The following is a 14,680-nucleotide window of genomic DNA, read 5'->3' as shown; positions in this document are numbered from 1 at the left end:
GGCAGAGGTCAGACAGGACCCATGATACTTGGGCATAGGTCAGACAGAACCCAGATACATGGGCAGAGGTCAGACAGAACCCAGTATACATGGGTAGGACCTAGTATATCGGCCAAACTACATCCTCAAAGAATGCCGGTTCTGAAATTTGACTGGTAATGTCAGTTATTGCCCAACCTACACCCATAGAACAGCACCAACATGTAGCGACAGGTCCAAACCATCACCATGATTGATACCCATAAGAAATCATTGCCTGCCAAACCAAGACACAAAGACAGAACTGTGCAGCAGAGCCAGATTACAAGAGCGTGCATCATCACCGCAGAGCTGAGAGCCTCGTATCGCACCACAGGCCACATATATACAGACTTACGTGCAGAGGTTTGTCCCCACTTTTCAGCGATGATACAATAATCTTAGAGATGAAAATGGATCCAGTTTTATTGTCCTTTCCCTGCAGAAAGTAACAGTATCAATGTTCAATGAGATGGAAAACAACTCTCCTAATTGTATCACTGCATTGTATTCCTAATTTTATTCCAGTGCCAATCTATTACCTAGGACACTTTTATGCATGGCATAGTTAAGAATTTTTGTAATATACTATATTACCTTACTTTGCTTTTTTTCCTCTCCCAAATACTGTGATATAGTGCTATATCAATAAATAACTTCATGCGTCTTTAGAAGCTCCTTTTATCTGCTGCTCAGAAAGATCTGTACATTATATTCAAACAGTATGATATATGAATTCTGCTGTGTGAGTACACAAAAAAAACGTCAATGTCTCAATAACTTGTCACGTGGCCTTGAACATCAATTACAGCTTCACAATGACGCCTCCTGCTGGTCACAAGTGACATTCTTGTGTCTGGAGGCATGGCATCCCACTCTTCCTGAAGTGCGACCCTCAAGTTATTGAGGTTCAGGGGTACAGAGTTAAACGGCGACTCAGCTCATCCCTTAGGTTTTCATGGGATTCAGATCTGGAGAAAGTGCAGCCTCATCATTCCAGGTGCCCCAGTCTCCAGCAGCCGATCCTTAATGATGCGACGTCAATGAGCTGACTTTGACTTTCTTATGTTTATTGTTCTATATTTTTTGTCTAAGCCCTGATTGACTATTTTTGTGGATTATCAAGGTATTTTTGTTAAATTGGGTTTCATTATTTGACTATTGTGTAAAAATCTGTACTAAGTGGTTATGGAAAACTGCATGAGCTGGGAATTGAAGCAGCACGGTCTATGGATGAAAAGGAAGCAACATATGGTAATGAAGTGTGTTACAAACATTCAGAATTTTGCAATCCTAAAATAAATATTATTTATAAAAAATTGTAATCCAATCTATGTTGTAATCTTAACTCTCAATATTTTGTTTTCTTCTTGTATTGAAAAGAGTTTTAATTTCCTACCTTAAAGAAGTTGTCCAGTTACCAAAACTGATTTTTTTTTTCTGATAAATCTTGCTAATATGTGCCCCTCAACACATCTATTATGTTTTTTCAGCAAAATTACCTTTCATTGTGCACTAGAAGCACATGCTCATTGCTGGCTCCAGCTCTGATGGGGTTAATCTCTCCTCTGACTTCCTGTGTTCAGTTCCTACAAGTCCCAGAATTCTTTGTGGCTCTAGGGCGGTGTCTAGCTTATCTAACACACCCACTGTGTCTAATACACCCACTCTGCTCTCCGACCAAACCCTCCTCCCTGCCTCTTCCCAGTGGATGTGCACTCAGAGCAATCACACAGAGACAGCAGCAGCTCTACACAGCCAGGGGAAGAAAGTGTGTGTGCGCGTATATACAGTGTGTGTGTGTATATACAGTGTGTGTGTGTATATACAGTGTGTGTGCGTATATACAGTGTGTGTGTGTGTATATACAGTGTGTGTGCGTATATACAGTGTGTGTATATACAGTGTGTGTGCGTATATACAGTGTGTGTGTGTATATACAGTGTGTGTGTGTATATACAGTGTGTGTGTATATACAGTGTGTGTGCGCATATACAGTGTGTGTGCGTATATACAGTGTATGTGCGTATATACAGTGTGTGTGTGTATATACAGTGTGTGTGTGTATATACAGTGTGTGTGCGTATATACAGTGTGTGTGCGTATATACAGTGTGTGTGTGAGTGTGTATGTGTGTGTGTATGTCATACTCACCTGTCTGCAGGGTCCCGGTGCCATGCCTGCTTCCAGCCCCTGTCTCGGTCCCGCCGCTCTGGCTGTGTGCAGTCTCCCCGGGGCACGTACGAAGCTTGCAGGACCTGGCGGGGGATCACCTGATGCAGTCACCTGACGCATCAGCTGATCGTAATTCTCGCGGTGTCGCCCGGCCGGCTATCAGCTGATCCTGCCGTCAGGGGACTTCATCAGCTGATTACCGGCAGCTCCTGTAGTGATGGGCCAGGATCAGACTCCGCTGCAGGAGCAGCCGGTAATCAGCACAGACGTGAGTATTTATTTATTTATTTTTTTTTTCTACTGATGCATCATCTGATTGTATAATCGGCTTTTATACAATCAGCTGATATGTCATGTGATTCACGTAGTTTAACCTGACACATCATCTGATCGCTTTGCCTTCCAGCAAACCAATCAGATGATATTGGATCCGGATTGGACGGCGCGGGACCCTAACCCAGGATTACTGCGGAGGGGGGTTTATTTCAATAAAGATGGAGTCACTAATTGTGTTGTGTTTTATTTCTAATAAAAATATTTTTCTGTGTTGTGTTTTTTTTTTTATCATTACTAGAAATTCATGGTGGCCATGTCTAATATTGGCGTGACACCATGAATTTCGGGCTTAGGGCTAGCTGATAATATACAGCTAGCCCTAACTCCATTATTACCCAGCTAGCCACCCGGCATCAAGGCAGCTGGAAGAGTTGGATACAGCGCCAGAAGATGGTGCTTCTATGAAAGCGCCATTTTCTGGGGTGGCTGCGGACTGCAATTCGCAGTGGGGTGCCCAGAAAGCTTGGGCACCCTTCACTGTGGATTCCAATCCCCAGCTGCCTAGTTGTACCCGGCTGGACACCAAAATTAGGCGAAGCACACGTCATTTTTTTTTTTAAAATTATTTCATGAAATTCATGAAATAATTAAAAAAAAAAAGGGCTTCTCTATATTTTTGGTTCCCAGTCGGGTACAAATAGGCAGCTGGGGGTTGGGGGCAGCCTGTACCTGCCTGCTGTACCCGGCTAGAATACAAAAATATGGCGAAGCCCATGTCATTTTTTTTTTTCTTTTTGGGTAAAAAACTGCATACAGTCCTGGATGGAGGATGCTGAGCCTTGTAGCTCTGCAGCTTCTGTCTGCTCTCCTGCATACACTAGTGAATGGAGGATGCTGAGCCTTGTAGTCCTGCAGCTGCTGTCTGCTCTCCTGCATACACTAGTGAATGGAGGATGCTGAGCCTTGTAGTTCTGCAGCTGCTGTCTGCTCTCCTGCATACACTAGTGAATGGAGGATGCTGAGCCTTGTAGGTCTGCAGCTGCTGTCTGCTCTCCTGCATACACTAGTGAATGGAGGATGCTGAGCCTTGTAGTCCTGCAGCTGCTGTCTGCTCTCCTGCATACACTAGTGAATGGAGGATGCTGAGCCTTGTAGTTCTGCAGCTGCTGTCTGCTCTCCTGCATACACTAGTGAATGGAGGATGCTGAGCCTTGTAGTTCTGCAGCTGCTGTCTGCTCTCCTGCATACACTAGTGAATGGAGGATGCTGAGCCTTGTAGTTCTGCAGCTGCTGTCTGCTCTCCTGCATACAATGAACATTTTGAATAAGGAAATGACATCAGACCTTTTTTTTTTTTTCATCAACAATCTTTAATGGCATTGTGCACTGATTAAAAACGCAGTGAGCAAAAACGCAGCAAAAAACGCACCAAATCGCGGCAAAAACGTGACATGCAGCACCGCAGGTGACAGAGCAGAGCAAGTTGGTGACATGCTCTGCCCTGACACATAGTGTGCTGCATTTCACTGTATCCACTCTGGGACTTGTTGTGCAGGTGAACGGATGATACATGTCACTAACTTGCTCCACTCTGTGACTTCTGCTGCATTGTTCCAACTGTATACACTCTCACCTGAACAAGTCTCAGAGTGGGGCAGTTATTGACATGTATCATCCGGTCACCTGCACAACAAGTCCCAGAGTGGATACAGTGACATGCAGCACACTATGTGTCAGAGCAGAGCATGTCACTGTCTCCACTCTGGGACTTGTTGTGCAGGTGACCGGATGCTACATGTCACTAACTGTCTCCACTCTGGGACTTGTTGTGCAGGTGACCGGATGATACATGTCACTAACTGCCCCACTCTGACTTCTGCTGCATAGTACCAACTGTATACACTCTCACCTGCACAACGAGTGGGGAGTTAGTGACATGTATCATCCGGTCACCTGCACAACAAGTCCCAGAGTGGAGACAGATAGTGACATGCAGCACACTATGTGTCAGAGCAGAGCATGTCACTGTCTCCACTCTGGGACTTGTTGTGCAGGTGACAGAGTGGAGCAGATAGGTCCCATGTAGCGTCCGGTCACCTGTGCTGCTGGTGGGAGTATATGATCACACTGCCGACACCGCCCGCTCTCCTGACAGCTGAGCACAGCGGGCGGGTGGACAGTGTGATCACATACTTGCGTGACAGGGGGGATTTCAGTGGAGGAAACCCCCCCTGTACTCCACACTGGAGCCCATACCTCCCACAGTTGACAGAGGGTAAGAGCGCACTCTGCCTTCACCGCTCCACACTCCACACTGGCGTCCTCCGGCTCCTCCCCTCGATGCTGAGCTGTGACGTGCGGTAGTCACCGCCCACAGCCCAGTCAATCAGTGTGAGTGGCGCCGGCATCCTGTGACGTACCCGTCTAGTTTGAGAGCCCGGAAATGCCGGGACGTCAGAGGATGCTGGCGGCCACAGCTCCAGGGGGTCATGTGACAGGCACTGAGCGTGCAGGATAGCGCCGCTCAGTGCCAGAAATGGAAACAGAAGCCAATGCAGAAGATGCATACAAAGGTAAGTGACACTCATTGGGGAAAAAAAAAAATGGGTGAACCACCCCTTTAAAATTAACCTCTGGGGTTTTGTTTTTTTTTTTTTTTTGGGGGGGGGGGCGCACAGAAGGGGGGTTTAAACATAAAAGTAACATTTGTTCTACAGCGGCAGAATTCTATGAGGCTGAAGCATCTTAAAAAGTGTATCAAAGCCTAAAATGCCCCAGCAATGTTAGCAAAAAATGAGCTAAAAAAGAAAGTCTAGCAAGACCCAAATGACTGCAGTAGAGTTTATTAGAACCTAACTTACTGTTGGAATGTCCAGAAGGACCCAATTTAGCACTTGTGGGTGGGGACTCACAGAGCCAAGAACCGGGCTGGATAGACTAAACGATTACCATGTTGCCACTAGAGCCTCCGATGGTGAAGATAGACTGGGCTGCAGGTAGGCGCCAGGTACTACCCCAGAGCAGTCCCCAAGACTGCAACAGCTGAGGCAGGTGTATGCGGTACAGAGAGTGGGGGATAGCACTGTAAGGACCTGTATAATGAAATCCCTGCTATTTAGGGATGGCCAAGGAAGCTAAACTCTGCTGGACACGGTGGGATTAAATTTCTGCAGAATCTGGCCGCGGAGGATGCAGCAAAGCTGGAAAAACTACAGGAGGCAGCTCAGAGAGGCAAACTGAGGCTGAGAAAAAGCAGAGCGGTGACATAGTGATGTAGTGACGGTGGCGCTTACCACCAGAGCAAGTCACCGGCGTGACACCCAAACTAATGCAACAAAGTTTTATAAGACCAGTAGCGCAACAAGAAGCTCATTGATCCCACTGCAAAAACTCCAACAGGGCCCCCAATTATTGCAAATCTATATTAGTATCGGTCTTTTCTTATAGGTCTAAGCGACTTTTTTGGGCAATTTAGGCTTCAGAGCAATTGCAACCCCTACATCTATTGTAGTTACACCTCTGAGTAGGACTCAAACTACTGTGACAGAGCCTAGCAGAAACCAGTAAAAATCAAACTACCACAATGGAGTCCAGAAGGATTCAAATGCTGCAACAGTGCCCATTAGGACCCAACCTATTGTAGAAACAACCTGTAGGATCCAAACTACTGCAAAAGAATCCAACTAGACCCAAGCCCCTGGAGAATCTAACTAGACCCAAGCTACTGCAGAGCCAAACTAGACCCAAGCTACTGGAGAAGAACTCAACTAGACCCAAGCTATTGCATAAGAACCCAATTAGACCCAAACTACTACAGAAGAACCCAACTACACCTAAGCTACTGCAGAAGAACTCAACTAGACCTAAGCTACTGAAGAAGAAACTAACTAGACCCAAGCTACTGCAGAACCCACCTAAACCCAAGCAACTGCAGAAGTACCCAACTAGACCCAAGCTACTGCAGAAAAACTCAAGTAGACCTAAAATAATGCAGAAAAACCCAACTAAACCCAAGCTACTGCAGAAGAATTCAACTAGACCCTAGCTACTGCAGAAAAATCCAACCTTGATCGAAGTTACTGCAGAAGAACTCAACTAGACCCAAACTACTGCAAAATAACCCAACTAGACCATAGCTACTGCAAAGGAACTCAACCAGACTCAGGCTATTGTAGATGACCCCTCCTAGACCTAAGCTACTGCAGAAGAACTCAACTAGACCCAAGCTACTGCAGAAGAATCCAACTAGACCCAAGCTACTGAAGAACTCAACTAGACCCAAGCTACTATAGAAGAACCCAACTAAACTCAAGCTACTGCAAAAGAACCCAACTAGACCTAAGCTACTGTAGAAGAATTCAACTAGACCCTAGCTACTGCAGAAAAATCCAACTAGACCCTAGTTACTGCAGAAGAACAAAACTAGACCCAAACTACTGCAAAAGAACCCAACTAGATCCTAGCTACTGCAAAGGAACTCAACCAGACTCAGGCTATTGTAGATGACCCCTCCTAGACCTAAGCTACTGCAGAAGAACTCAACTAGACCCAAGCTACTGCAGAAAAATCCAACTAGACTCAAGCTACTGCAAAAGAATCCAACTAGACCTAAGCTACTGCAGAAGAAACCAACTAGACCCAAGCTACTGCATAAGAACCCAATTATACCGAAACTACTGCAGAAGAACCCAACTACACCTAAGCTACTGCAGAAAAACTCAACTAGACCTAAGCTACTGTAGAACCAACCTAAACCCAAGCTACTGGAGAAGAACCCAACTAGAACCAATTTACTGTAGAAGAACCCAACTAGACCCAAGCTACTGCAGAAAAACTCAAGTAGACCTAAACTACTGCAGAAAACCCAACTAGACCCAAGCTACTGTAGAAGAATTCAACTAGACCCTAGCTGCTGCAGAAAAATCCAACTAGACCCTAGTTACTGCAGAAGAACTCAACTAGACCCAAACTACTGCAAAAGAACTCAACTAGACCCTAGCTACTGCAAAGGAACTCAACCAGACTCAGGCTACTGTAGACGACCCCTCCTAGACCTATGCTACTGCAGAAGAACTCAACTAGACCCAAGCTACTGCAGAAGAATCCAACTAGACCCAAGCTACTGAAGAACTCAACTAGACCCAAGCTACTATAGAAGAACCCAACTAGACCCAAATTACTGGAGAAGAACCTAACTAGGCCCAAGCTACTGTAGAATCCACCTAAATCTCCAAGCTACTGCAAAAGAACCCAACTAGACCCAAGCAACTGCAAAAGAACCCAACTAGACCCAAGCTACTGCAAAAGAACCCAACTAGACCCAAGCTACTGCAGAAGAACCCAACTACACCCAAGCTACTGCAGAAGAACTCAACTAGACCTAAGCTACTGGAGAAGAAACCAACTAGACCCAAGCTACTGCAGAAGAACCCAACTAGACCCAAATTACTGGAGAAGAACCTAACTAGACCCAAGGTACTGTAGAACCCACCTAAACCCAAGCTACTGCGGATGAACCCAACTAAGCTCAATCTACTGCAGAAGACCCCAACTAGACCCAAGCTACTGCAAAAGAACCCAACTAGACCCAAGCTACTGCAAAAGAACCCAACTAGACCCAAGCTACTGCAAAAACAACCAACTAGACCCAAGCTACTGCAAAAGAACCCAACTAGACCCAAGCTACTGCAAAAGAACCCAACTAGACCCAAGGTACTGCAGAAGAACCCAACTACACCCAAGCTACTACAGAAGAACCCAACTAAACCTAAGCTACTGCAGAAGAACCCAACTAGACTCAAGCTACTGCAGAAGAACCCAACTAGACCCAAGCTACTGCAAAAGAACCCAACTAGACGCTACTGCAGAAGAACTCAACTACACCCAAGTTACTGAAAAAGAACCCAACTAGATCTAAGCTACTGCAGAAGAACTCAACTACACCCAAGTTACCAAAGAAGAACTCAACTAGACCCAAGCTACTGCAGAAGAACTCAATTAGACTCAAGCTACTACAGAAGAAACCAACTAGACCCAAGCTACTCCAGAAGAATCCAACTAGACCTAAGCTACTGCAGAAGAACCCAACTAAACCCAAGCTACTGCAGAAGAACCCAACTAGACCTAAGCTACTGCAGAAGAACCCAAAAATGCCACAATGAATTCCAGCAGAAACTAAACTACTACAACTAAAGCCACAGGGACTCAAATGAATGCAGCAGAGATGAGCAGGAGCCAAACTACTGCAACCAAACATACCGTAATTTAGTAAGAACCAATCCATATCAGAAGCGTCCAACATACAAATCAAATAGGTTACAAGAAAAACTTGACCCCTGTACACACTGTCCAGATTCCACACAGTATAGAAATTGTATCAATGTATCCATTGGCTTTATTACCTTGATGATTTCCTCCTTGGTCACAATAGTGGCATTGCCCACTTTGGTTTCTTTTACTGTCTCATTGTGATAACCGGGTGGCAGGTCTTCGAGGTCATCTTTGTCTTCTGCGACATTGTCCATGTCCAGCTAAAGAAAACATAAACATGTTACGATAAAGTAACAGAAACCAATAGCAAACAGGACAAAGTGATTTTATATATCACTGTTTGAAAAGTGAAACAATCGCACTGATGACTCCTGATTATTTTTTGTTGTGGACCGGTCATTATCTGATATTTCTGCAAATGATTGACAATAATAATTGTGGGTGAAGAGTCAATTTTCCTACAGTCGTCATGTGAATCGTTGATGGCATTTACATTCTGCCACAGATGACAAATAATTCAGCTTAAATATTCAGAATCCGGGATTCATCCATAATTTATACACACTACAATACTGCAGAGCAGCAGCCGGAAGCAGAGTGATGAAGATCCTGCGGCTCCTGAGTCACCGGTCTCTGCAAATAAGAATAAAAAATGTTCCCACCGAAGCCGTCACCCAACTTTCCAACCCTCGCTCCTGTAAGGAGGTCACCCTGCTTTACCAGAAGACGATAATGAGCAACATGGGTGAAGAATTCAATAATTGCAGTTTTGCTTTTCCCAAAAAATGAAGAGATATAATTTTATGCTTTTCATTCATTATCCTCCAATCACATCCAAAGCTGCATTTTCAGTTCTGCAGATAGCTCTTTGAAAACAGACGTGGGTTCAATTTTGCCCAATTGCCAGAGATTTGATTTTTTGGAAAATGCTCTGGTAGGGACTGGAGCATACGACCCTATATAATAAGTGACAGCTTCTAATAATATATACGGGTACATGTCAATAAATTAGAATATCATCAAAAAGTGAATTTATTTCAGTAATTCAATACAAAAAGTGAAACATATTATATAGAGTCATTACACACAGAGGAATCTATTCCTATATATTATATAGTCATTACACACAGAGGGATCTATTCCTATATATTATATAGAGTCATTACACACAGAGGGATCTATTCCTATATATTATATAGAGTCATTACACACAGAGTGATCTATTACTATATATTATATAGAGTCATTACACACAGAGGGGCCTATTCCTATATATTATATAGTCATTACACACAGAGGGATATATTCCTATATATTATATAGTCATTACACACAGAGGGATTTATTCCTATATATTATATAAAGTCATTACACACAGAGGGATCTAGTCCTATATATTATATAGAGTCATTACACACAAAGGGATCTATTCCTATATATTATATAAAGTCATTACACACAGAGGGATCTATTCCTATATATTATATAAAGTCATTACACACAGAAAGATCTATTTCTATATATTATATAGTCATTACACACAGAGGGATCTATTCCTATATATTATATAGTCATTACACACAGAGGGATCTATTCCTATATATTAAATAGAGTCATTGCACACAGAGGGATCTATTCCTATATATTATATAGAGTCATTACACACAGAGGGATCTATTCCTATATATTATATAGAGTCATTGCACACAGAGGGATCTATTCCTATATATTTTATAGAGTCATTACGCACAGAGGGATCTATTTCATGTGTTTATTTCCGTTAGTGTTGATGGTTATGGCTTACAGCCAATGAAAACCCAAAAGTCATTATCTCAGAAAATTAGAATAATGACCACAAAACACCTGCAAAGGCTTCCTGAGCGTTTAAAATGGTCTCTTAGTCTGGTTCAGTAGGCTATATAATCATGGGGAAGACTGCTGACTTGACAGATGTCCTGAAGGCGGTCATTGACACACTCCACAAGGAGGATAAGCGACAAAAGGTCATTGCTAAAGAAGCTGGCTGTTCACAGAGTGCTGTATACAAGCATATTACTGGAAAGTTGAGTGGAAGGAAAAAGTGTGGTAGAAAAAGGTGCACAAGCAACCGTGATAACCACAGCCTTGATAGGAGATTCACAAGGAGTGGACGCTACTGGAGTTAGTGCTTCAAGAGCCACCACACACAGACGTATCCAGGACATGGGATACAAGTGTCACATTCCCTGTGTCAAGCCACTCATTAGCCATAGACAATGTCAGAAGCGTCTTACCTGGGCCAAGGAGAAGAGAACTGGACTGTTCTCAGTGACCAAGGTGTTGTTTTCAGATGAAAGTAAATTTTGCATTTCATTTGAAAATCGCGGTCCCAGAGTCTGGAGGGAGAGTGGAGAGGCCACAATCCAAGCTGCTGAGGTCTGGTGTGAAGTCTCCACAATCAGTGATGGTTTGGGAGCCATGTCATCTGCTGGTGTAGCTCCACTGTGTGTTATCAAGACCAAAGTCAGCGCAGCCGTCTACCAGGAAATTTCAGAGCACTTCATGTTTCCCTCTGCCGACAAGCTTTTTGGAGATGGACATTTCATTTTCCAGCAGGACTTGGCCCCTGTCCACACTGCTAAAAGTACCAATACCTGGTTTACTAACCACAGTATTACTGGGCTTGATTATCCAGCAAACTCGCCTGACCTAAACCCCATAGAGAATCTATGAGACACCAGAGCCAACAATGCAGACGAGCTGAAGACTGCTATCAAAGCAACTCGGGCTTCCATAACACCTCAGCAGTGCCACAGGCTGATCGCCTCCAGGCCACGCCGCATTGATGCAGGAATTCATGCAAAAGGAGCCCCGACCAAGTATTGAAGCATTTCCTGTACAGACTTTTCAGGAGGCGCCAACATTTATAAGTCTAAAATCATTTTTTCAATGGGTCTTATATATTATTCTAATTTTCTGAGATAATGACTTTTGGGTTTTCATTGGCTGTAAGCCATAATCATCAACATTAACAAAAATAAACACGTGAAATAGATCCCTCTGTGCGTAATGACTCTATATAATATATACGAATAGATCCCTCTGTGTCTAATGACTCTATATAATATATAGGAATAGATCCCTCTGTGTGTAATGACTATATAATATATAGGAATAGATCCCTCTGGGTGTAATGACTATATAATATATAGGAATAGATCACTCTGTGTGTAATGACTCTATATAATATATAGGAATAGATCCCTCTGTGTGTAATGACTATATAATATATAGGAATAGATCACTCTGTGTGTAATGACTCTATATAATATATAGGAATAGATCCCTCTGTGTGTAATGACGCTATATAATATATAGGAATAGATTCCTCTGTGTGTAATGACTCTAAATAATATATAAGAATAGATCCCTCTGTGCGTAATGACTCTATATAATATATACGAATAGATCCCTCTGTGTCTAATGACTATATATAATATATAGGAATAGATCCCTCTGTGTGTAATGACTATATAATATATAGGAATAGATCCCTCTGGGTGTAATGACTATATAATATATAGGAATAGATCACTCTGTGTGTAATGACTCTATATAATATATAGGAATAGATCCCTCTGTGTGTAATGACTATATAATATATAGGAATAGATCACTCTGTGTGTAATGACTCTATATAATATATAGGAATAGATCCCTCTGTATGTAATGACGCTATATAATATATAGGAATAGATCCCTCTGTGTGTAATGACTCTAAATAATATATAAGAATAGATCCCTCTGTTTGTAATGACTCTAAATAATATGTAGGAATAGATCCCTCTGTGTGTAATGACTCTATATAATATATAGGAATAGATCCCTCTGTGTGTAATGACTATATAATATATAGGAATAGATCCCTCTGGGTGTAATGACTATATAATATATAGGAATAGATCACTGTGTGTGTAATGACTCTATATAATATATAGGAATAGATCCCTCTGTGTGTAATGACGCTATATAATATATAGGAATAGATCCCTCTGGGTGTAATGACTATATAATATATAGGAATAGATCACTCTGTGTGTAATGACTCTATATAATATATAGGAATAGATCCCTCTGTGTGTAATGACGCTATATAATATATAGGAATAGATCCCTCTGTGTGTAATGACTCTAAATAATATATAAGAATAGATCCCTCTGTTTGTAATGACTCTAATAATATATAGGAATAGATCCCTCTGTGTGTAATGACTCTATATAATATATAGGAATAGATCCCTCTGTGTGTAATGACTATATAATATATAGGAATAGATCCCTCTGGGTGTAATGACTATATAATATATAGGAATAGATCCCTCTGGGTGTAATGACGCTATATGATATATAGGAATAGATCCCTCTGTGTGTAATGACTCTAAATAATATATAAGAATAGATCCCTCTGTTTGTAATGACTCTATATAATATGTAGGAATAGATCCCTCTGTGTGTAATGACTCTATATAATATATAGGAATAGATCCCTCTGTGTGTAATGACTCTAAATAATATATAAGAATAGATCCCTCTGTGTGTAAAGACTCTAAATAATATATAAGAATAGATCCCTCTGTGTGTAATGACTATATAATATATAGGAATAGATCCCTCTGGGTGTAATGACTATATAATATATAGGAATAGATCCCTCTGTGTGTAATGACTCTATATAATATATAGGAATAGATCCCTCTGTGTGTAATGCCTCTATATAATATATAGCAATAGATCCCTCTGTGTGTAATGACTCTATATAAAATATAGGAATAGATCCCTCTGTGCGTAATGACTCTATATAAAATATAGGAATAGATCCCTCTGTGCGTAATGACTATATAATATATAGGAATAGATCCCTCTGTGTGTAATGACTCTATATAATATATAGGAATAGATCCCTCTGTGTGTAATGACGCTATATAATATATAGGAATAGATCTGTCTGGGTGTAATAACTGTATATAATATATAGGAATAGATCCCTCTGTGTGTAATGACTCTATATAATATATAGGAATAGATCTGTCTGGGTGTAATAACTGTATATAATATATAGGAATAGATCCCTCTGTGTGTAATGACTCTATATAATATATAGGAATAGATCCCTCTGTGTGTAATGACTCTATATAATATATAGGAATAGATCTGTCTGGGTGTAATAACTGTATATAATATATGGGTTTCCCTTTTTGTATGGATTATTGAAATAAGTTACGTTTTTGATGATAGTCTCATTTATTGAAATGCATTTGTATTCCCCCTGTCTATCCAAACTATAAAATGATCTAAAAGCAAAGATTTCCTTAAAGTCAAATTTGCGCTGCCCCTTTAAGACACACACTTCTCATTAATCTTTCCTTTTCAGACATTTGGTTTTGTCTCATGGAAAGAAATGTGCTGTTTTTTGGTTATTTTCCATGCGGTGACTTTCTGGAAACCCTCAGCCCCCGTTATTTCATCTTACACGTCCTCTATGTTTTATTTAAAACGCTGCCAAGAAATGGGAAAAGATCTGCGGTAATATGGAGGCACGTGACAAAATCAGAGCCGAAAGTGTAACATTCCGGAGTCTCTTACAGAAGGTCCAAGTCTGGAGAAATCAAGGCGGAGTTAACCCATTAATGGCCTTATAAAATGTAATACACAAGGCCTAGTCCAATTTTCTGTACCTAAAGCTTAATTGCTGTATAATGGAAAGTTTCAAAGCTTCATCATTTTCAAGATCTCTGTTTGCTGTCAGTGAATGGGGACTTGTAAAAATCCAGAGGTTGCAGACAGCCAATTGTTGTTTTTACATTTCTAGGTGGTGTGTCTCTTCTTATCAAATAAAACCCACAGATTGGATAAATAATTAAATAATAGTTATATATGTAGGTGCCGTATAGAGTTATTGACT

The 14,680-nt window shown here is 41.5% G+C and overlaps 1 protein-coding gene across 1 annotated transcript in view; it reads right to left on the bottom strand.

Moving 5' to 3' along the window:
• Positions 1-14,680, bottom strand: part of DKK3 (dickkopf Wnt signaling pathway inhibitor 3) — a 61,980-nt gene that overhangs the window by 39,063 nt on the left and 8,237 nt on the right. Inside the window, exons 3-4 of the mRNA XM_075325696.1 lie at positions 8,871-8,999; positions 377-457 (exon numbers count right to left, since the gene is read on the bottom strand). Coding sequence (XP_075181811.1) covers positions 377-457; positions 8,871-8,999 — 210 coding nt within the window. The remainder of the gene's footprint in view (positions 1-376; positions 458-8,870; positions 9,000-14,680) is intronic.

Source organism: Anomaloglossus baeobatrachus, chromosome 10 (genome assembly GCF_048569485.1).
Source record: "Anomaloglossus baeobatrachus isolate aAnoBae1 chromosome 10, aAnoBae1.hap1, whole genome shotgun sequence".
In the NCBI taxonomy this organism is placed as follows: domain Eukaryota; kingdom Metazoa; phylum Chordata; class Amphibia; order Anura; family Aromobatidae; genus Anomaloglossus; species Anomaloglossus baeobatrachus.
The sequence above is the reverse complement of the archived record's forward strand: the minus strand, read 5'-3'. Positions and strand labels throughout refer to the sequence as shown.